The sequence below is a fragment of the Haemaphysalis longicornis genome, unplaced genomic scaffold (assembly GCF_048455015.1).
Source record: "Haemaphysalis longicornis isolate Haplotype H1 unplaced genomic scaffold, Haemaphysalis longicornis Haplotype H1 scaffold_2, whole genome shotgun sequence".
Classification (NCBI taxonomy): Eukaryota; Metazoa; Arthropoda; class Arachnida; order Ixodida; family Ixodidae; genus Haemaphysalis; species Haemaphysalis longicornis.
In genome coordinates, this window is record NW_027526295.1 from 90,795,958 (window position 1) to 90,820,763 (window position 24,806).

Genomic DNA, 24,806 nt, shown 5'->3' on the forward strand with positions numbered 1-24,806 from the left:
GCTGCCGTCTAGAAGAAGTGAAGCGAAGTAGTTCATCATGACACTAATGAGTTCCGACAGTTGGCGCCTCGATGCCACCGTGTTTGTGGACGCGGGACGCAGGTGAACGGAGGACCCTCCGCCACCTACTGCTTTCGCTTTCGGTATCGGTTCCGTTTCGTTCGCACGGTTTTCAAGGGGATGTGGTTTCAGTTAGATTTACGCAATGTTCCGGTGCGTGCAATCCAGTGTCTAACGTTGATGCGACTAACGGTGCCATCCCGACGTAATGTAAATAGCGAAGTGCAAGTTCATACGGATGCACAATAAATTCTCGTGTGAAGTTTTACTTTCGTATTTTACCGATTCCTATGAGAGGCCTCAACCACATTTTGTTTGTCTTACTATCGTAAAAAACCGCCCAACAGGCGTTCCTAAATGATTGGACGCGGGTGCTGCTGGTTATATGCACAGATGTTGCCTCAAATATACCTTCAGTTTTCTTTGCGCTGAACAACTTGAAGCGGCATGACAAGAGCCAGCGGTTCAGCGGTTTCGAACCGCTCTGTCTATATAATCCACTTGTTTTTCGAAGCCACTGTGTTACGCAGTTACGGTACGCGTTGGGACTCTACTTGGGTCCGTTATCTCCCTGCACCGCCTAACTTCGGCAGTCGCGGGACATTCTCACGCGAGCTACGACGACAAGGCGAGATCCTGAAGTGTCGTGTACTTAAAACGATATGACGATATCAAAAGAGATGCGTCTTGAAGATATCCTACAACAACCGAAGGCGAAACGAAAAACCCGCAAAAGCACGCTGGAAATACGAATAAAAAAAGCTCGGAATCCGGAAACCGTGCAACACCCAGCGTTTTCCACAAAAAGGCATAACTGGCCGCGGTAACATATTTATTCGTTCTTATTGCGTAAATGAAGATAATTCGGGCGACAGAACTTAAAAAAAAATTAAGAAAGGAAAGGAAAAATTTACAAAAATTATCTAACAGAACAAAAAAATTAAAGCAGGTCGACCAAACGTGAAAACTGCAAAGAGCGAAGCAGTGATTGCAAAAGGGCTGCGGTGCTTTCTTTGACTAGTTTCAGTATCAGCCTCGCTTTGAGACCGCAAGTAGTCAAGAGAGGGCGCTAGGGCCCCGGGAACGGGATTTAGAGATACACTGGATTGTGTTTTCATTACGTCGGGGTAAGTATTGCGTTAACCTGTGGCTTTTAATTATCTGAGCTTAATGTGTACTTATTGCTGCCTAGCAACGGCAGCCTCCGTGTGAACGGCGCAGCTAGAATAGATTTGATTGATTAGGATGTTTAGCGCGCAGTCGCTATGCAGGCGATGAGGCGCGCCGTATTGAAAGACTCCGTAATAATTTTGACCCCTTGAGGATCCTTACGTGACCCAAATCCTCGAACACAGGCGCGTTTTCACTTTTCTCTTGTATCAGAGAAGCGGTCGCCACGGACATAAAGAAGTGAACAAATCACCCACAACACACTCGATATCAGGGAAGTGTGCCGATTTGGCCCAATAGGATTGACATCGCCTTCGTAATGCGAGGGGCCCGTAATCGACCCCTAACAGATGAAGCAGTAAACGTTTCGAAGCCCCGGTGTCGGTGCGTGACACTGCTATATGCGATCCGTGCTACTGTAACGATGGCTAGATACCGTGACCTCGGACGAGCCATGACGACAAGCCAGGCTCCTAAAGTGCTCAGCACCTAAAATGTGCATCTTATACATTTTTTCCAAAAACTATAGGCTAAAGAAATATCCCCGCGAAAGAACGTTTGCAATACAAATAAGAAATAGCGTTAACAATCGAACCTTCTAAGGCCCTGTGTTTCCACAAGAATGCATTGCTGGTGGAAGTGTTTCTTTATTTTTATAGTAGCGTCAGTGGAGATAATTGGTCGAACCAGATTTTAAAGCACCTAAAAATTCGGGGAAGAAAATGAAACGATTAGAAACATTTTCTCTGAAAATCAAGAATATGCTTATGATACATTTCCAATGAAAACGAAGTAAACGAAAAAAAAACCTCAAAAAACGTTGAAAGTTCGGATCAAAAATAGCGAAATTGGAGCAGCCCGGTACTACACTTTGCACCTGAAAAAAATGCGCAATGGGAGAAGCATTGACACTTAACCGCGATAATGGTTTAAACTTGAACTATCGGCGGAAAGAAAGAGAAAATTCGAAACTCTAAAATTCCCCAATGTCCTTGGATACTTACAGCAAAATCTGGCTGTAAATAACTCACACCGCACAAGTGGCATCTCAAAGCTAAACATGAGTCGATAATTGTCTGAATTACAGAATATTTTTGGTAGCACCGGCCTATACCGACTGTGACAACCCATTTACTCAGCTATTACTCGGTCACCGCTTTACATTCCTGAAGGCGGATCTTAAGTGGCCCGAAGTATCTTTCAGCAAAGCTTATACGGCTGCGGTTGATTCATTTTTGATATCCGAGAACAAGAGCCCTGAAGGTCGACATTTATTTGTAGTGCGGACGTCCATTATCGCAATGCTTTGGATAAATAGCGTCCCATTGTGTGTGCGCTATCAGAACCTGGTCAGCTCTGAATTCGAACACAATTCAAAACAAGCCTTTCCTGATCACTTGGATATGAGTCTGGAGTAGGTTTATTTCAATAGGCACCATTGTCGATATCACAATATGACTTCGACATCGGGCTTACAGGTCTCAGTACTTGAATATGCATTTCGTGGAGATTACGTATCAATAAGCACATTTTTTAAGGTCAGTAGTCAGATAGAAGTGTGTGTATCTTTCTCATAGTTAACCTCCATCGATGTTTAAAAGATAAAATTTGCTTTTACCTTTCACCTGAATGTTTTGTGACCTTTATATATTCTACTAAAAAGCTTCGTGGGTTAGCCACCTTAGCAAAACACAATGACAAACGATATTCTTTTTCTATTTTTTAGTAACCTGCCTTTCAGAAATCCCCTCACAATCAGAGTGGTATTGTAAAACGGCGCCTGAAATCTTCGAGCACGAGTATAAACAGTGTGCCAGCACGTGAAATCGTGTTTCAGGGATCAGAGTCCATACCTACGGCGAAGTTGAGCGCAAGATCGAACATACCATTTGTAGTCACTAAGGCATACCACTACTATAGCGTAAATAGTTTTTGTAAGCATATATTAGTGTTATGCGCTGCGCAGTTAGCTATGTGATATATCAAGCATCAGAAACATTATCTCTTTCAGGTAGGGGGGGGAGGGGAAACTTTAGGTTTTGTTTATTTGGAGAAAAGTGGATGTGCACGTAGCATAGCTTTAATTCTGCAAAAATGAAGCACATAGAAATCAGTCATGAGTCGATGGGACAGTTTATTTTAATTGGAGCCTTGAAGAAATCTATATTGTAGTTGTACAAGCAAGCACATGGCGATCAAAGTCACGGCTGGATAGGCCACTGTTGATGACGCCCAGTAGTATTCTGTAAGGAATAAGATGTGATATCAGGTGACCCTTAAAAGCCAGCTGTAATATACACAACCATTTTCAATTCCCCTATGAAATATTTACATGAAACAAAATATGCCCCGAACGATATTAATCAATATTTCGTTCTTATTGCGCGGCAGCTCAAGCCCACATGACTCCACGCAGGATAAAATGAGTAATATGACTAAGTCTGGACAAAATATATAAACAGAAATTTTATTGCTTACTCTGCGTTTCTCCGGAGCTCACAAATAGATAGATAGATGTACCTCTATTAGGAAAACGACTGGCTCATAAATAATAACTCCAGAAATGTTCGTTAACAAATTTTGGCACCATCAGAACTTAAGCTTTCATGCTATGAGGACAAAGGTTATTATGGTTTTTTGGAAGCATCAATAAGCTTTGAATACTTGGTCAGCTACCAAACACCAGGCCTCGGAAGCTCGCTCTGGCGGAACTTCCACTGGCTAGAAAAACGATCAGTGAACGTACACGTTTCAAATACATAAACGACGGCAAGGGAACGATAGGCATAACCACGCAATTCGAATGGGCAATGAACGCATGGCTGCTTTTTGTTGACAGCTATAATTCTAACTCTTTAGCACTGAACAACTGTTTTTCTTCTGCGCTGCTAATATTCGTGAAGATTTTGATTTGAATTTCAACGGTCAAAAGAGGGATGCAAACATATTCAAGCGTGTTAAGAAGATTAGCTTCAAGTTACAAACTACCGATTTCGTATTAGTTCCACAGCTTACCGTGAGTCAACCATGGACAGCATCTGTACTTCAAGACAGGCTTCTCGAAGTTTATTTTCTTTGAATGCATGGGAGGCAGCACTTCTAATAGGCTCTTTGTTTTATTAGGTGTGTTTGTCCATACATCTCCTCAAGCACATTGGGTAGTCGTCCGATTTTTCCGGCTGTTTACCGCAATTATTTCGAGAACTCTTTTTGCGATCGGCTTTTCTACATGATGAGGGCACGCCACTGTGCCGTAAAGAAGGTAATGGAGATAAAAAAATCCGCATCCCGAAATAAACGATGTTGCAAATGTTTAGTTTATTTAGTAGTTGCTTAACTGTGTCTGATGAAAAATACAGTGGTTGTTGCAAGTTGTTGCAACTTTTTTATAGACAAAGAGTCGGAAGGTTTCTTTCGTTTTAATGGGTCTTAGACTGAAAAAAATGCACTGCCTTCTTCTGCTAGAATGCGCATCTGACAACCATTCACTTATGATTTCAACTACTTATAAGTTTTGTTTAGTCTTAGGGTTAGTACGTGCAATTAGAATAAAATATACTCAAACTATGTTCGGCGTACTTGTGGATACTATTACTATTTCGATTAAAGACTTCCAAAAGAACCACACCTCCTTCAGCATTAGGCTTCTATTGGAAAATGCGGGCTTGCTTTTGCTCTTGTTTTAAAATAGCCTGAAATAACTTTACCTTTCAATAAAATACGCTAGTCGGTCACTTGGTGGACATTGGTGATAAAATTACTCGTAACTGAGAAAACGCCAAGAGAAAGACTAAAAAAGAACATCTTTATTTCCGGCCAGCTGCACTTCTTTCGTTGTCTTTGTCGTGTCGTTGTCTCAGTCGCGTTGTCATTTTATTACTTGACTTTTGTTTGCGCCCATTTAATGTCTTCTTCAGCCTGAGACAATTCTGCACTCAAGCTTTATAATACCTAGGCAGCCTAACCGTAGGTTGCCAGGATGCGATGTAACATTTCTGGTGTAGTCTCACCTTTGTATTTTCTCACCACATCATTTCCATTTCGTTAATATACAAAATTACGCCTATCTGAGGGAACACTGTTGTGATGCAATGCATAGGGGGGTTCAATTGGTCGTAACGTTGCCTTGAGCGTTTGCGCTGACGTTGGTATTGGATTGTGTCAGCCCACTCGATGAAGGGACCGTCGCTTCCATCACGTCTCCATCGGAAGAATCAAGTCAAGCACGGAGTCGTCAAGCAAAGTCACGTGGAGTCGAACGAGAGCGAGCGCTGACTGAACCACCGCAGCACGATACCTTCTTTATATTCACAGCGCCTGAAGGACAGGAGAGAGCGGAGGAGAGTTGCGCATGCGCACACTTGCGCACACCGCGCGCGCCGGAGCAGTTGTTAACGCAGTGAAGCGCGCCCAAACAAGCGCGCCAGCTGTGGTATGCTAGTGAGACGGAGTGAGAGTGTTGCACACAGCTGTGGGAGAGAAGAACGGAGGAAGGCTGCGGACGGACGGCGCGACGACGCAGGAGGGACATGCCTCAGAGCAACAGATGCGTCGCATCTAATATATACGTTACATTGGTATGATTGTGTGAATGTGGACGGGAAGGCATGTTATCCACTCCTGGAGGTATATATTTTACTCGTTTATTTAAACGTCTTGGTGCATTTCTAAGGTTCCAAACATTTCGGCCAAGCATGACGTGGCCGAAGAACCGTTTTTTGTAGCACTTCAGTTTAGCGTTTGTAGATCAATAGAGTCAGAACAAGGCTCGTTGTCATATTTTCTAGTGTTGTCAAAACCGTGTTACCCGCACTACGTGAGCGGCATTGGTTTTGAGTATGTCGGTACCTGTGTTGAAAAATAAATGAGGATACTGCTTCCAATGTCAGCCAGCGATAATAGGCACTTTGTAGGGGCTCTTCATTGTGCTCTCAGCCAAACGTCTTCAGTTTTGTTAAATTTTACCAAGATTTATTGCAATGATAAAAAAAATTGGCTCCAATCCACGCTGTGAAGGTGTTTGGAAAGCTACACTTTAAATAACACCCACAACAATTGCCGATGTGACGTTACTTCAATTCACACACATGGCTCTAAAAGGAGCGAAACCAGACTTTCTGGCAGCCATTAGTGGAATCCGCGGGGGCGGCGTTCCGAACGCGCAGCAGCGTCGGCCACTGCCGGGCTAGAGCGGCGGATGCCGCCGTTGTATCCCGGCCGTGAGTTGGCAGAAAGAAAACGGAATGGCGCGCCTTTCGATAGCTGAGATAGCGGAACCTAGCCGTCCTGAAAGGCTAGCTTGGGGCTACACCACCGCGCAACACAAGCGCAGACACCGAAACAATTCGGCATGTGAGCTTAGTGATTCCCCTTCTTACCGATTCAAACTAGTTAGTTCAGTAAGTTTGAGAATAGTGAGAAAGCTGAGGGAACTTTTATAATCGCTATTTATGAGAACCAGTTGCTCCTTTCACCTTTTGTAGTACCCGTGAAAACACAACTCAATTGGTATTCACGAATTTAAAAACCGGAGTCCCATTTGTGCCAACCAGTGCGTTTCTCTAGTGTTTTTCCAGCGGCCAGATGTCTGTATGTGGTCTCTATATTTTGTTATCTTTCTCGGGAAACCAATCCTTAACGTATCTTTGCCGTACGTCCATATAATATCGTTGGATACAGGTTGCCGGGGAGGTGCTGTCGAACAATTCAATCAAGCCGTGCGAAGGAAGTGCGCAATGGACGCGAAGCTGCGCCAAAACAGGCCCAAAACAACCGTCGCTAAAGCACACGAGAAAGCCGGCGGAATGATCCCGCCTACGCGACCGCCCAGGTGAGCAGCTCGGGTGCGCGGGGAACGCTGGGTAAATTCGCCGCACCATCTACAGTGTGCTCCGCGAGTGAAACCGTCCTTCCCCCTGGCGCCGCCTCCGCGGCATTTGGAGTTCGTTGCCCCGCACGCCTCGAAAGCAGCGTTCGCTGGTACAGCTAGAACGCTTTGCGTTAAAAAAGATTTTTAAGCGTTCTCGGTGGTATCTGGTGCCACAAAGGCTTATGTAACCCACGGAAGAACCGGGTACGCGAACGGACAGCGAACGGCGGACAACAACTAGGAGAAGTTGGATAAGTCCGTGCAGAGATATGATAAGGAATCACGCTGCAAGCAATTGATTCAGGGAGCGTGAGAAACGAACGACTGAAAGTAAACGGGAAGAGGTTTGTATCAACATATAAACCATACAAGTGAAAACGTTCGCCTAGGCATATAGAGATCACTGTCGGCGTGACTGTTTCTACCGGGTAAGCATAATGATTGAGAACGCACATTCTACCCAGGACAGCACTCTGCTCATTCACTACTCTTAGCGCCGGCACTATTCACAGCAATTATGAGAAGTGCGAAAGTATATATAATTGTGAAATTGTGACAGCAGCCATTGTTGGTATGGTGGTTCGCCATTGTAATGTTAAAAGTTTGTATGTTTGTAGGCCTTCTTACGCTAACAAAAATATTCATACAAAGGGTAGGCATGGAAACAGTATCACGAATTTGAGGCATACAAAACACGTATCCTAAGCAAACATAAAAAAATCTGCTGCAATTCTTTGCCTATTGGAAGCAAATATTTACGAGTCCTTAATGCCCCCTTTATAATCTGCGCAGCTTACCTTCGAAGGCCCGCTTCCATGTGTGAGATAACCGTTTTGGATCATAATTGGGACAGATGCGTTTGACGTCTATCTCCCCGAACGTCTTCACAGTCGTTCTGAAACAGTTATAGCACCGTATTAATTATAAATTATACACTATGATGGTGAAAAATTGAGCAATATAATGTATGGACAGCTGGAGGCAAGAAACAGGGACACAAACGCCGCATTGGCAGGTGAGTCGCCACCGTCGGCCCTTCCTTTCATCCGGGAGAACTGGTGACACCAGTCATGGCTTGACGTTTCTGTGTTGTTTCCAATGCTAGCCGTAGCTTAAAATACACAAAAGGATTTACATGCAGGAAGCACGTGAAACATATTATTTCAAGCAGGCTGTTCGTTGGTGACTTATTACACATGAGAAATATATTCCCACCACATCGCTAAAATGTTTAGTGATCTTTTACGCGCCAAGAAAATACGTGAGGCAAGTAAAATAGACCTCGGCTGTGCTCAGTCGAACGATGTGCCGTCACCGTTATTGCATATAATTTTTAGGCGTGTCTGGATCAGGGTATTTTGTTTCCCATTTCCCACCAATTTCACCGGCAGATTGCCAGAGTATGCATTTATCTGTTTGCGGTGATATTCACGCAAACATTTCGAATTGAACACGCAGTAAATTGCTAATAGAGCGCCAAAGCCGGCATACTGTGTTCATATTAGAAAAAAAAAGGATCATTGAGAACCTATTTGTAAACGACGCATAACATAACCAGAACCCCTATAAAGCGCTAGCCTAAAACACCGCAGTAGCAAAATGTGGGTCGTAACTCCGGTACACCGCGCATAAAGGAAGAAGCGGAAAACGGAACCGAACAAGAGAGCTGACAACCAGGGATATTAATAACCGTCGACTCTCCCATTATATAGTCGCGGGAAAGAGTAGGGGCGCAACACGTAGAAGATAAACCTGAGCCATTGGAATGCGTTCATGCTTAGGCGCTTACAATTTCAAGTATCACTGGACGGTTCATCAGATATAAGCTTCTGCCGCAGCTTGACATTCTATATAAATACTCACGTGTCCCAAAACTATTTTTAATACATTTATTTCACTGTTGTTAAAACTAACCCGTTAGTAGGAAAAATTATCAGAAATGCTTAGATGTTTGCGTGGGATTTTGAGTCAACAAATATTTTTGCCCTGATCTCTGATCTGGGAACCAGGTGGTTTGCCAGCAGAACTGCCAAGACGGCACCGATGCTTGTTTGGATATCCCTGGCTCACACTGAGGTCAAATTTGTCGTAGTTATGCAGTTGAGCCTTTTAAAGTCTTCAACAGAAGTTAAAACTGTAAACGGGAAGCACTACCAGTGAAGGCATCTTGAGACTCTTTTTCCCACGTGGACGCAATAGTATTTTTCTCTTTGATTATGCACGCCAAATGGCGTGCATACAAATGGTCAGAATTGATTCACACAGAACGATTTCATCTGTACTTTGCGAACTAGCAACAACCACCTGCATATCACCTAAACGAATAGTTTTCGCGCAACGCCGTTTATGTTTGCTGCTGATACACAGGAAAATTAGAATATCCGCTCCGAAAATTGAACTATGCGCCATGAAGGACCATGCCCCTTTAGGAAGTATTTTATTCGTTACAGCCATACATTCCTAACTACAGAGAAGATTTGTAAAAAGAACCCTTGTCAAGTTTGAACTTAACCTTCGTTGCAATCTAGATGCAGGGCTCTGTTAGGGCATTGGTAAAGCGCAAAAAAGAATGAAAAAGTGCTAGCGCAGGCGGGCGCGAGAGATGAAGAGAGAATAAATTTTGTTATTTCGACGAACAGGGTAAGGATTCTGTGCACGTACCACACATTTTGCGCTTGTCTAGGTCGGCGCTATTTTCCAGAAACATATATTCGTTTAGTATTTCTGTGCACCTCTAATGCTTTGCATACTTTCACACGAATATGTAGCGTTTTGTTTGTGCGCCTCTTTTTACAACCGCAATCGCACACGTAAACAAAAAGTTTGTCTCGGGTGGCTGCCAGCTGTTTTAAAAAATCGCTAGTGTGATTGATAAGCTGTATCCTTCCAAATAAAGTAAACGATCATAACTTTCACATATAAAAAATTTTTCTAACATATTGAAGCTAAAGTTGCCTGACAACTTTCTACAACCAAAAGTTGTTTTGTACGACCTTACTCTCCAATCAACTATTTTGGCAGTAAGTGCTCAAAGTTTCCGAGACTGTTCTGCCTGCACGTTGTCGTGCAGGAGAATATCAAAAATTATCTCTTAGCCTTTCCTTAAGTACCACCTTTCTGCTCGGACATGTTTGTCAAAGAAAGACCGAAGTTGTGTTGGCAGTTAGCAAGGTAATTATCTTGTAAGGTCGTTCAAAGAGAATACTGGAACAAAAAGAAAATAATTTTGTGTTCAAAGAGGAGACATGGAGGAAACCCACACGAGTCCACTTTGCATGGTGATCCAGCCGGTGGTGGGTACAGAGCGAGGACACGCCGCTCGCTTGGGCGACCATGCTGCGCCCAAGCGTTCATAGACTTGAGGCCAGGTGGGAGATATGATACCGGTATCTTCAGTGAAGCTCGCCACAGACTTCGGTAACGGTCCACGTTGGCCGCGTAGGACACTGTCAGGTCCATCTGCTTGTTCGGCACATCCACCCATAGGAAGTACTGTAGTAAAAAACTTACTGCACTTTCTAACTTTTGATTTCTTAGCTCAAGGTGTGCGCACACCAAAGCATAAAGCAAGGACAATACGGATGACAGTTACACAGTCGACGTGGCTGTTAAGCAACTTTTGCGATTGAATACTTTACATAATTGTAGTGCTTCACGTAAACCCTACATTGCTTTATTTTAGACAATCTAAGCAATAGAAGACAAGCGTGCTGTTAAGAACTTACTACTTCCTAAGTGCCCGTATTTCTGAAGTGATGACACGTCACTGCATTCCGGTCAGTCAACAATGAAGAAAAGAAGCCCTTTTTGGCAATTTTTTGAACCATTATAACTAATTGGATTGCGCTAGGAGCAAAGGGGCCAGTCCACTGTACGTCAGCTTAAGCATACGTTCCTGAAGTGCATCTGTCGTATCATGCCCAATGATTTAATTTTCTTGTCCAAAAGTCCTGCGTCCAACGCAAAAAAATTGCCAACGAATGGCATACAAAACCAATGACACCGAGTACAGAAAACGGGCGACTGCACGAATAATAAAAAAAATAGTTCAATAAATGGTGCAATGGACGGTGCATTCCCCTCAAAGCTCCAATAAATAGCGTATCTGATCACTAAGTTGAAAAAGAAAATGGGTTGCATTTTGCGCTGGGTGGGATCTGAACCAGGGATTTTCGGAAAGAAATAATGCTCTATTCTATGAGCTTCCACAGCTCAGTGATTCTAGCCGAGTGAAGGAAAGCATAGCGAAAAGATTTTACCCTTCGTCATACAAGCGTGTGTTCCATACGTGAACTCAGTACTGCCGGAGAAATTTGTGCATATGAATTACACAAGCAGCAGTCCAGTGTGTAGGAGAGAGCGTTCATACTATATGTGTGGCTGAGAAGGACAATTGGTCGAGCTTTTCAGGTATAGTAACTGTATAATAAAGAAAAAGAAGAAAAAGTTCATGAAGAGGAAATGATGATCATGATACTAAAAGGGCACTCTCACCACTGGCACAACAGCACTACCATACTCCGAATGAGTGCACGGCCTTGCAGGTGGCACTTGTTCTACTAATTTCATCCTTGCGGTGTGTCTGATGGTTGCATGTGAATCGTCTACATCAATAGCAACTGTGAAACATGGCGCCGCAAGCAAGACCGACCGGGATATCCGTTCTACTCCTTGATGATTTCGCGTTCGCTTCTGTCTCCTAGAATGTTAAGCGTAGTTTCTGTCTATTTTACTTTTTATATTACTTCCTCACGCACCCTGCCACTCCACTGATATACGCCGTTTCTGATATACACATATACGTTATTCGATGTACATATATTCAGGCGCATTTCTAATGGGTTTTATGCTTGGTTGAGATACCTTCTACGGTAGATCGTTCGCGCGATCAAGAGGCGCGTCTTAAATTTGAATCTTGGCCGGCTTTTCTTTATCTGCTTCCGGCTGATCTATTTCCACTCATTCCCTACGCAAACTGTAAAACCTTGGACAACCCACACCTACAATATTAGGGTAACGTGTTTTCAGTTATGTATATTAAGTAGTCCTTCTGTAGAGGCCCTCTAAAATACACCCCTCCCAAATTCCTCTTGTTACCGTTGTTGTAGTTTTGATTAAACCAAATTTCGATTATTATTTGCGCCCAGATCTACCTTCTTGGGTGATTAGATTTTGGTAGAAATTTTCCTGGTAGACAGGAACGTCGGCATTGTGGTGATTTTTCTTTGCGTTTTATGGCTCCTCGCTTAGGCTTTAGAAGCTAAAACTACAGTACAAAAATACTGTCCACTAGACGAGGGGAACTAATCATCAGCCAAAGAGCTAAACTCTTGGCACGAATTGTATACGAAAAATCCCGGGGGGCTCCGTTTAGTTCCTCTCGGTTATCTTGTCCGATACTGTGTCTGCCAGACGATATTTAAAGGGAGCACACCGCATTAGCAAAGACTCCGCACGTTGCCTAAATAACACGTTAACACATACAGCAACAACGCGGAAAAAAATCGATGAATAGACAATCTGGGTGCCTTTTTCAGGGGTTATCGTCTAGGCCACTTTTTCATTATACTACTGTGGTAGCCTCACACAGGAGGTCATTCAATTGCGAAAATTATCGAGACTGACAAGGTAGTCTCTCTGAATGACAGCTACGTTGGCACACCTGCTTTGTTATTAAAAAAGGAAGAGCTGCAGCTTATTTAAAGTATTACCTTTTACAAAAGATGTCCACCTTAGTGAGGCAGCCTCTTTGAATGCCACCCACACTGATGCTATTTCTTGGACGCTTTATATTGCTTGATGTCTCATGTTTTTATTAGTGTGTTTTTTAAAAGCAAAACCGAGAAAATTACACTGAAAATAATGTTGGCAGCGCAGTTGCCGGTATGCTCTATGCGCGCCTCATGCCTTATGTCATTTTATTTGCAAGGATTGACCAACTCGCAAAAATAGCCGCAATTAGATGCAACACTCTCGTATTTGTTGCTGCAATACCAGCCCAACGATGAGTATCGTACATACATCAAAATCTTATAAACCCAAGAAAGCCAAACAAATAGCCCTTACAAAGATACGATGGTGAGAAATCTGTATTCGTGCAGTTCTTAAAATATAGCTGCAAGAAAAAGCAAGTACAAGGAGCATAAAATCAATGAAGTGGGGGTGGTAAAGGGGGGTAATTACAACCGAGGATAATTTTTCTGGCGGTTCTCTAATACCTGTTACTCATTGCGCCGTCCCGATACAACCAGGCGTAGACTACATTATAATGCAATGAGGGACCTATCCACTGGGTGTGGTGGTTCACTTGAGATCGCGGGCCGCAGGCCGGGCTTGAGAAAAGATGCCTGGCTGACTCCCACAAGCGACCGCGTTTGCATGCACTTTTACCGCTCTCGTCTCTTTGGTAGATTTCTCTTATTGGGAGGTTGTGCAAATAAAAGGGACTGATTGCCGACACCAAGAAAACATGGTACAGACTTTAAACAGGACATTTATTTGCACGACCAGTATCCAGGCGGCAGGCTGTTGGTCCGACGTTCCGCCAGCCCATTAGTGTAGGATAATATACTAGGTGGGACCATCCTATCGAATATTTTCTCAAAAAGAAAATATTTCACTTTTTGGGTATTGATAGTGGCTGACTGTTATACTATTTTATCTCGCCCTTGCACAGGAGCCGCAAACTTTGGTGTCAACAAAAAGTCATTCTCTGATTTTGTTTTCGCTTGTCCTCACTCACTCGCCTTTGCGAGAACCGCGCAATTTTAGTTTGCATTTGAGTAGTTTGTGGGGAACAATATTTTGCCTGGAAAGGTGTTATGAACGTTTCCTGGGGACTGCACTAGTTCAGAGGTAGAATACACTGTGTGCTTAATTGTGCGGTTTTCTAGAAATATGAATTACCTTGAGGAAGCTGCCGGATACACTTCCCAGAATAACCAAGTAATGTCCATACCTGCGAAGGAATGTTTAAACATTTTAATGCCAACTGGCTCGCTGAGTAATGCAGACAACTGACGCACATTATGTGAGAAGAGATAAGCACTACACTGTGCGCTGTAGCCATTTCGTGGCCATTTCATTCAAGATTCAGTGCCCGTTTTCTGTATATTGCAGCAATAACACCAACAGTTGATGTAGGTTCACTGATACAAAAGCCGTTGCAAAATGATTCATCGAGCACGGCTGGGAGCGTGCGGGTGCGGAAAGATTAGTGGCTCCCTGCGAAACGCTATGCGCTCTACGCAGCTGCCAGCGGATGTTGCGGGCCTTATACCGTCAGCACAAAACGTTATGTATATATCCATTCCTAGGGAAAGAAGTTAAAAGAAACTGAATTCTCGCCACACAAAACACTCAGCAGAACGTGTGTTGTAATCACAAGTTGGCTTTCAAGAGACCAGTCACAAACATTCTGAGTAGATGAATTCCCCTAGGAAACTGAAATGAAAAAAAAAACCGCTTACTTTGAATTTTGGTGCGCTACAGAACGGTGCGAGAATTCAAACGCGAACCTGCTTATGCCAACGCCATTTCCAAACCTTCGTCTGCACATGTGCACTCGCGCATGGTCTTTCTATATTTCTTTCGTGATTCACGGGAACACCAATTTCGCCGCACGTGTTGTCAGGGTATAGGAGTGCTATGCCTCGCGGGGGGGGAGGGGATATATATACTATATATAGCTGCCCCTCACGGTCATCATCGTTGTAATGGACATCGAGGTCCTCCGGCTGCCAGGGCGTCGAGAGAGAGCGGAGAGCGCACGTCAGATTATAATGAGGGCTTTAATCGAACTGAGTCGCGTGGAGCGCGAGCGCGTGCCACCGCTCGGTCCGTTCTGGTGAAGATGATGATGATCAGCGTCTTCTGCTATGTAGGAAGAGGAAGAAGTTCTTATATTCTCCCCTGCCGACAGATGACGCTAGTTGGCTTCCAAGGGGTATAAGAGTTGAACGGGCCGATCGACTGTCTTTCCACAAGGCAAGTGTAAGGAGCAGGAACGGACTTTGCCATCACGACCGCGATGAAGTTCTTGAATCCTTGCAAGAGTCCACATCTGTCTTGGACGTTGCTTTTCGCTGACGAGAACCACGTTTCCTTCCTTCAATGAATCGATCCCCTTGACCTGGTTGACGGAAAAGTTTTTGAGCTCACTCAAATATTCCTTAGACCAGCGGGTCCAAAACGCTTTTAGGTCATCTTCTCTCTTCCGCCAAAGGATTCGCAGCTGTTCAGCCGATTTGTTGGGGTTCTCCACGGCCTCGTACGGTGGCAACGCCGTAAACCTCCTCCCCACAAGAAAGCATGACTGAGATTGTGGGCACAGTTCGTTTACGTCATTCGCTGTGCGCTACCGTAATCTCTCGAAGCCTTCAGAGATGGAAAGCATGGTGGAAGGCGAAGATATCGACCCATCGGAATTGGAACAGCCAGGCTGGCTCACCACCCGGCGCAAAATGCAAAATAAAGCGTCCAGAGATCTCGTCGTAGTTCCCGACAAAGGCTCACTCGCAACGACCGCCGGTACCGGAGGGACGTCGGAGCGAAGGCGCCGCAAACAGATAGCAAATAATCCTCCCATTATTCCACTACCAGAGACGGATATCAAGATCGTTCTCAGGCCTAGAGGTGGACTGGCTCTTACATCGGTACCCGTTGCCACGTTGGCAGACCTCATAATGAAGGCCGCATGCTTAACACCCAACGACACAGACCAAGTCCGGATACAACCGAAAGCGAACTTCATCATCGTCAGTACTCCCGATGAAGAACGTGCCAGGAGATACACCAGGGTCACTCACCTCGAAATCAACGGGCAGCAGTATCCGATCGCAACGCACGTTTCAGCCCCGGCGAACACTGCGCTTGGTGTCATCTTCAATATCCCCAGTACAGACACGGCTGAGCAAATTCTCCATAGCCTTATGCACTACAACCCCGACATAGGGATTCTGGAGGCAAGAAGGCTCAATACCTCGAACATCGTCCAAATCTTCTTCGAAGGAACGAAGGTGCCTTTCTGGGTTCGGTACCGCGCAGCTACGTACCGATGCAAGCCATTCAGACGAAAGACGGAAGCCTGTACAACATGCTGGCGTACTGGCCACCGCCAAGACGTCTGCCCTGAAAATCAGCCACAGCCACGCTGCTCACTGTGTGGGCTCACCAATCCTATAGACAACCACCCGTGCATTCCGAAGTGTATAGTGTGTGAAGGAGCCCACCCCACAGGCTCCGCTGACTGCCCCCGCCGTTTCCAACCACGGAGGCAATCGCCCACGTACGCGCAAGTGGCCGCCAACACTCTGCTTTCCACAGTGGGGACCCAACAGGAACCAAAACAGGTCCCAAAGACCTCTTCCGCAGGAAGCTCAACCAAACAAGCCCTGAAGAGCAAGCCCGACCAGGCGTCTCACTCTCTCAACCCAACAGCAAAGGTGAGCACCCAACGACTCCCTCTTGCTGGCTCGCTGCAATCTCCCCTCCCTCCCCCGCAAATTCCAGAAACGTTTCTAAATGAGCTGAGAACGATTCGCAGAGAACTGACTCAGCTTCGCATGGAGAACGAAAGGCTCAGGGAAGAAAACCAGGCTCTTAAGCGTGCTGCCAAATTGCCAGCCGAGCAGGTCAATCAAGCCCCCCTTACCTCTCCTCCACAATCATCTCCAACGCCTCCGCCCCCTAAGAGACGTGCAACACAGGGGTCAGAGCCGTCTGGTGAGAGTATCCCATTCTCCGAAGACAGACTCGTAACTGTCGAGCGCACTTGCCAACGCGCCCTCGAGGAGCAAAAAGCTGAATATACCCATTTCCATCAAACACTCCTGAATAACCAAGCCTCTATGCAAGCAATGGTAGAGGCCTTGAAAACAGAGGTCGCTAAGCTAACGGTTACCATGGGTGTAATAATGGCCCCTCACGCAATCTCGCAACCTCTCCCTGATCTCCCTATGGCCCCTCACGCAATCTCGCAACCTCTCCCTGATCTTCCTATGGCCCCTCACGCAATCTCGCAACCTCTCCCTGATCTCCCTGATGGCGCTGAACAAGATTTCTAGCACTCTTCGAGTTTGGCAGTGGAATTGCCGGGGGTACAGAAGGAAAAGGGACGCCCTTCTGCTTCATGTCCAATCCCAATCTAAAATTCCAGATGTCATAGCCATCCAAGAGGCAGGCACAAAAATCAAATTGCCAGGTTACAAAAGCTTCCAAAGCTCCGATTCAGACCTAACTGCTGTCTTGGTTCAACGTAATCTCACTGCGGATCTTGTGGAGCTAGCGGAAACGGAAATTCCGTACAACTTCATAGAAGTCATACCCCGCAGTAAAGCGGACAGCAGTATTTTTATCTTGAATGTATACAGCAGCCCCCGAGCTCAGCATCATAGGTTCGGCTCCGTGCTCGAGGCGGCTAAACAGAAAGCAGCGCGAAATCCTCTCCTAATAGTTGGGGACTTCAACGCTCCTCACACGTCTTGGGGCTACACATATACGACCAGAAAGGGACGGCTACTATGGGAGCAGATTCAGAAATGTCACCTCACCCCTGAATCTGACCCGTACACGGCCACCAGAATCGGCACTAGCGTGCAAAGAGACACCTCCCCAGACCTCACGCTATCTGTCGGAATCTCACAAATGCAGTGGACGTGCACGGAGCATACGCTGGGTAGTGACCACTACATTATCCAGTCTGACATCCTTTCCGTTAAACAGTACACAGCTCCGATCAGACACACCCACATCACGGACTGGGACAAATTTCGCAGAATCAGAGATCAGGAAACATCCGAAGACCCCTCAGAGCAGATGGATTTAGAGAGCTGGACGCAACAGTTAATTAAGGATGCTAAAGCAGCCAGTAGTAAAATTGATCCCGAAGTACCGTCAGAAAGAATGGACTCTCGCCTGCAGCATTTATGGATGGCCTACCGCAGCATGCAAAAGAGATGGCGGCGAAACAAACGCAACAGAATCCTCCGCCGAAAGATCGCTGAATTGGAAATTACCATACAAAATTACATTAAACAGTTGGCCAGAGAGCAATGGCACCACATCTGTGACCAGCTCAAGGGCGCGCTAAGTATGAGGAAAACATGGACTTTCCTGCGACACCTCCTCAACCCCCAAAACAATAAAACAGATCAGACCCACAACATACAAAAACTCGTCCATCAAACCCCCGGCACAATCTCTCAACTCATGGATCGCCTTAGGTCAATCTACATCCCAGATGGTGCACGAGTGGTTCTCCCGGACTACAAAGGATATGAAAACGAAGCCCTAGATGCGGACATAACCGAAGCGGAAGTCAGAAGCGCCCTACAAAATGTCAAAACAGGCTCGGCCCCTGGTCCAGATTCTGTCACTAATAAAATGCTGAGGAACCTAGACGATAAATCCGTCGCCAAATTAACTGAGTATTACAATCACTATTGGCGAATGGGCACCCTACCTAAGCAGTGGCGCACAGCCAAAATATCGTTCATTCCCAAGCCGGGTAAGCCCATGGCTCTAGAGCATCTCAGACCAATATCCCTTACGTCCTGCGTTGGCAAAGTCCTCGAACATATCATTCTAGCTCGGCTTACCCGGCACATCAACAAGACGGATGCACTACAATGTGAAATGGTAGGTTTTCGCCCTAAGTTGTCGACGCAAGACCTGTTGCTGCAATTCTCGAATGAAGTCATACAGGCAACCAGTCAAGTTGATAGCACAGCACTGCTTGCACTAGACTTACAAAAGGCCTTTGATACGGTAGACCACACGGCCATTATGATCGGTCTAACCTCCATCAACCCAGGTCGCAGGGTCTACAATTATGTAAGGGCGTTTCTGACCGACCGCACCGCTACTATCCGAATGGGCCAAAATGAGGGTGGACCGTATGACTTGGCTAGTAGGGGCACTCCTCAAGGGGCGGTCATTTCCCCCCTTCTCTTTAACTTGGCCCTCCTGCCGGTCGCCCATGCACTAAGGCGGATCCCGCATCTCCGTTTTGGTATATACGCGGACGACATCACCCTATGGGTGGCTGGGGGAAGCGATGGACACATTGAGAGCACCCTCCAAGCAGGAGCAGATGTGGTATCACAACAGGCAGCCCTGGCTGGCCTTAAGTGCTCACCCACCAAATCCGAGTTACTGGTGCTTCCACCAAAGAAAAGAACGGCTACGACACCCCAAATCACCATCCAGGTGCAGGGCCACACGGTCCCGCAGGTCACCAAAATTAAAGTCTTGGGCCTTACCATGCTGCAGAACAGGTCTAACTCGGAGCTCATTAAGCAGCTGAGCTCCCACGTGGACCAGCTCATTGCTCTCCTCAAAAGGATCACAAATCGAAATCGTGGGATGGACGAAAGTGACCGACTTCGGCTTATCCAAGCCTTCTTTATTAGCCGACTTCTCTACACTTTACCTTACATTAGAGCCAGTAAAAGTCAACTGGATAAAATTAATGACCTCATTAGGAAATAATACAGGGCTGCCCTTCAACTTCCCCCCAACGCGTCCACCGACAAGCTTAACAAACTCGGAGTGTATAATACCGCTGAAGAGCTCATTGAAGCTCACCTGTGCTCTCAGAGAACACGCTTAGAGCTCACTCGACCGGGACAACAGATTCTCTCGCGGCAAAACATTGCGGTCTCGCAACAGACTCAGGAGTCATTACCTATCCCTGCTGATATAATTCAGCAAATAATCGTAAAGCCTCTACCTAGGCACATGCATCCTATTCACAATTCGGCACGACGCAAAGCAAGAGCCCGGTCTCTCGCCAGGCGGCTCAGAAATATTTCGGAAGTAGTATACTCTGACGCAGCGGAGTACAGGCATCACGGGGCATACGCTATAGCGATCACCGGTCAAAAAAGCACTGCTCCACTCAACGCCCTCACAGTCATAACCACCTCCCCTACTGTGGCGGAAGAGGCGGCAGTTGCCTTAGCCCTCACACATAGGCCACATCCGGTAATTATAATCACAGATTCGAAAATGGCCGTTCAAAATTTTGCCCGGGGACAAATCTCTCCCACGGCGCTCAAAATTCTCAAGCAAAATCCACCAGCGGACTCAGTGGAGCTCATATGGACCCCAGCCCACACTGGCATGGAGGGGAATGAAACTGCACACGCTATGGCTCGCGAACTCACACACCGAGCCGGCGTGAGTATCGTTCCTCACCACGGGGCGCGCTCCGCCAGAGACCGACTGATCACATTTAATGACATAACAGAGCACTACCGCCTCTCGCGTCGACGATTTTCCCCGCCTCATCCATCCCTTACGATAAGTCAGGCGCGTATTTGGCGGCTCTTGCAAACGGACACCTTCCCAAGCAGAGCTCGCCTCCACCACATCCATCCGACAGAATTCCCTTCGTCAGCATTCCCCCTGTGCGGAGAGCACGCCTCACTAAGTCATTCCATATGGCAGTGCCCCCAAGACCCCTTCCCTCTAATCACCAGCAGCGAGCAGTGGAGGGAGGCGTTGGGTAGCTCCGACCGGGCGGCACAAGAAGTCCTGGTCAAAAGAGCCACCGAAGTCGCTACCAGCCTTAGGCCGGTGGCCACCGCGCTTCTCTGACCACTTGCTGCAATAAAGTTTTCTCCTCCTCCTCCTCCTCAATATGTAGGTCACGGGCCGAGAGTTCAATACAGCCTCCGCTTCAATTAAAAGTGTCTCCAATTCCGTATAACATACTAGGCGCCTGCCTAACATTTTCTTTAAGCACATCTTGATAGATCGGATCAGTATCTCGTAGAAACCACCCCACCAAGGAGAACTTGGGCAGATAAATTTCCACTGTATTCTAAACGCCGTAAAAAATGTAAGGACATCGGGGTGTCTGATAGCTTTCCATAACCTTTGAAGCTCTTTCGAAGCCCGTACAAAAGTTCGTGCATTGTCGCTGTAGGGTATTTTACACAACCCCCGCCGGGACACGAACCTCCGCAAGGCGCAGATGAAGTTTTCTGTTGTTAGGTCTTCCACGAGCTCTAGATGAACAGCCCTTGTGACGGCACAAGTGAACAGAACAATATATGCCCGTCCTTGAGCTCTGCGTTTGATGTACAAGGGCCCAGCAAAATTAACCCCGCTTACGGAGAAAGGAAAAGCTTCGGTTGTTCTGTCTTTGGGCAGCGGAGGTGTCTCTTGCACTATGGGCTTGGACTGCAGCCGTCGACAAACGAAACATCGTCCGATAGTCTTTTTTACTAGTTGTCGGGCGCGTGGAATCCAAAACCTCTCGCGAACTTCTTGCGTCGAATGTCCCTGTTAATAGTCGAGGAGTGGTATCCGGAACCGCTTGAGAACTTGGGTCAGGATATCTCGTACTCCCCCATGGTGGACCTGTGCGGGGGCGTGCTGGATCACAGGTTATGTTAAGTTCCTCCTTTGTTCCTTCTTGCAGGTGGGCACCAGTCGTTGCGTCGCACCTCCTCCCGAGATCGACACCTTTTCGTAGGTTTTTTTGTTGAGCTGTGGAGCCGCACCGTCGCAGCATCAAGGTTATACCCAAGGTCAATTCTTGGTTTCCACGGAAATACCCCTTCCCGCTCGTTCGTCTGTTCGAATGCTTTTTCAAACTCTGTCCTCATCAGTTCAGTCTCTGAGGTTTGTGCGGCCTTCCCTTTTACGCCGACGTTTCCAAAGGCCGAGTAACGGTTCAGAGACTTCGAATCCTTGTTGTCTTCCACGCCCGCTCGGAGCACGATAGCGTTGGCACAGTGCGTAACGCTTTCTCCTAATGGCAAAGGTCCCTGAACAGTCCAACCTAGCAAGGTTTCGACGGCTTTGAGCGTAGTGTTCACGGCCTTTACGTTGCCTGTCACAAGATCCCAGTAGTGATCGGATCCAATCATTATCGATGTTTTGGTTTCGCAGTATTGTTGTGCGCAGATTGCCCGGGCGTCCAAGTGCATTCCTTCCATTGTCTTGATGACTTGGTAGTCTGGTGTGGGAATATGGTCGTTGCATATTTCGTCTATTCCAAGCGCTTCAATCGGCACAGGCTTTTTTGTCATTGCGGCAACGATTCTTTTCGTTTTCTGCCCTCCGAAGACCTCCACAGTTACAGTTTTCTCTCCTGAAACTCGCATCCTAGTTTCTTGGACGCTTCTGCAGTGATGAAACTGCGTTGGCGTCCGCCATCGAAAAGAATTCGGTGGCGTCCCGAGGATGCGGAGCCCGCGGCTGTGGCTGTCAAAGTTTGGAGGAGGACCGTGGGGCCAGTTTGCCGAGAAACCAGGCTGACCGGTGTAAAGGCAACGTTGCGGCAGCTCTGGTCGTCTGCCGTGCACATGGTGGTTGCATGCTTTCGAGCACACGTGCCGTACCGTAGTCGACCTCGGCAGTCCTTAGACATGTGGCTTTTTTCAGACATCGGAAACATCGACCTTCCTTTGTGGGCAGCTGTTTTTTTCGCGTGAGGTTCCATTGATCGAAGTTGCAGACCTCCGAACGATGCTTTCTGGACTGGCAGAACAGGCACCGCTGAATGTTGTTCGCTGAAAGCTGTAGAGCCGACTTGGTATGAACGTCACAGCGTTGCTGCTTGCTAGATGGCTCTTCTGGGGTCACAGCGACGTCTGAGGTCCTTACTCCTGTATGGTGCTCCACGGCTTCTCGACACTGAACTTGATGGTCGATGAATTGGAGAAGCTGCTGAAGCTCTTGTTCGGGCTGTGCTGTCTAGTTTTGACGGTTCCTTATTACTTCAGTTGAGGTGGATGCCGTTGTTGAAGGTGTCGGTGGGCTAAAGCGCTCGTGAAACTTCAGAAATGTCGCAAGGCAGTACTCTCAGGAGGATCTCCCGTAGCATTAGGCAGTAATTACCAGTACTAATGCCAAGTGCTTTCAAACTTCGTACGTGTACTTGAACCTCGTCGTATAGCCGTCGAAGTTGATGCACGTTCGAAGACGACGAAACTGATTTCAAGTGCAGAAGGCATCTGAGGTGATCTTGAATGATGAGCCTTTCGTCACCGAAGCGCTTCTTTAGGATGTCGATAGCATCTTTGTACCACTCCTCGCTGGCCTGGAGTCCAGAAATGGCCGATGCGGCAGCTCCGGTCAGGAGGGTGTTCAAATAGTTAAATTTGTCTGCAGTGCTCAGGTCATCATCGTTATGCACTGCCAACGTGAACTGCACCCAAAAGCGCTGCCAGTTTTTCCTGTTTCCGTCAAACTTGATGAGGGCAAGCTGAGGCAACGTAACCTTGCTGGGGATCGGTGTCTGGTAATTTGGCGGTCGCGTAGGTCTGGATGCCAGCGCATCTTGCAACCTCAAGCGCAGGGCCGCTGCCGTGTTCACGACCTTGTCCCCATATTTGCCAGCGTCCGACGTCTCGCTTTAGAGTAGGGTGTCTGGGGTCTCGTCAAATATGAGATCGTTCTGTTTCTTTACCTGCTGGTGGAGCGCTTCGATTCGTTCAAGCAGACGCTCACCTCGGACGCCGAAAGTCCAGGTTGCCCTCGCAGTGCCTCTTCCGCTTCGGTTATTATGCCGTCCAGTTGTGAGCGGAAGCTCTGGCGACGCCGGAGTAGCCGTTGCATAGCGGTCAGCTGGCGGCCGGGGATTCTGGGGCCAAGATCGCAGGTGTCGCATCGGTTCACTGGCTTGCGCGGCTCCGTGCGTCGATGAGGTTGACCTTGTCTAGAGATTCCGTGTTTCGGCACCATGTAATGGACCTCGAGGTCCTCCGGCTGCCGAGCCGTCGAGAGAGAGCGGAGAGCGCACGTCTGGTGAAAATGAGGGCTTTAATGGAATTGGTTCGCGTGGAGGGCGAGCGCGTGCCATCGCTCGGTCCGTGCTGGTGAAGATGATGATACAGCGTCGTCTGCTACCGCGTAGAAGAGGAAGAAGTTCCAACAATCATCCTTAACGCTTTAATTGTGAGGTCAATAGTGGTGATGGGGCACGGTAATTAGATTTATGGTAAGCGGATCACGCCACCCTGGTTAACATGGCAGCAGTGTCGCTGTTGACGAAACGATTGAATGTTTGCTCAGGCGCACACATTTTTTTTGCTGTTTCCTAGCGCTTTTTGTCACACAGCGCCAGCCAAAAGTTCGTCCATTACTATAGTGATGCTGTCAGCAGGTTGTGTTCATGGGCTTTGTGTCACCCTCCGTCAAATTCCGTCACCCTTATACATGCGGACTTCTCTCGCTTTCGACGTAAATACACTATTGTAAATATCTGAACACCCCACAATTGCTATGGCGGTTGTGAAAGAATTAGTGGTGCTTTTTTTAGGAATACATTTTGTGTCCCGAGTGCTGTAATTGAAACGTTGCCTGATACCTTGGTGCTACAAAGCATTTATGGTTTTGATAGGCGCCATCCGAATATTGAAATTTGTAGAAAAATTTACAGTGGTGCTATAATATTTATTTGCGATTACAAGGTCAGAGTAATTGTCCTAATATTCACATTTGTCGAAAAATTTTCATTGGTGCTGTAGAATTCATTTGCGCGTACAAGGTCAGAGTAATTTTGCTCTGCAGGATAGTGGGGATAATACTCACGGTCCAATTTCAAGTTGAGTATAGTAGCCTTCGGTGCCAACAAAAGCAATCTGAAAAACTGAAGGACAAAATGCATGGTCTGACTTCAATGCACGTAGCCTTTTTTGAACAGACACGTTTCAAGTAAAATAAACTACAACACGTTAACACTTCGGTTTTC

General features: G+C 46.7%; 1 protein-coding gene across 3 annotated transcripts in view; it reads right to left on the reverse strand.

Annotated features, from left to right (window-relative positions):
* Positions 1–3,356: 3,356 nt before the first annotated feature.
* Positions 3,357–24,806, reverse strand: part of LOC144167246 (uncharacterized) — a 34,425-nt gene continuing 12,975 nt past the window's right edge. For 2 of the 3 annotated variants that reach the window (XM_077696581.1, XM_077696580.1), the window contains 5 exons: positions 24,647–24,704; positions 14,006–14,057; positions 10,362–10,591; positions 7,897–7,994; positions 3,357–3,473 (listed from right to left, as the gene is read on the reverse strand). In XM_077696581.1, coding sequence (XP_077552707.1) covers positions 3,370–3,473; positions 7,897–7,994; positions 10,362–10,591; positions 14,006–14,057; positions 24,647–24,704 — 542 coding nt within the window. In that variant the 3' untranslated portion in view covers positions 3,357–3,369. The remainder of the gene's footprint in view (positions 3,474–7,896; positions 7,995–10,361; positions 10,592–14,005; positions 14,058–24,646; positions 24,705–24,806) is intronic. The other variant, XM_077696582.1, reaches the window with a different exon arrangement.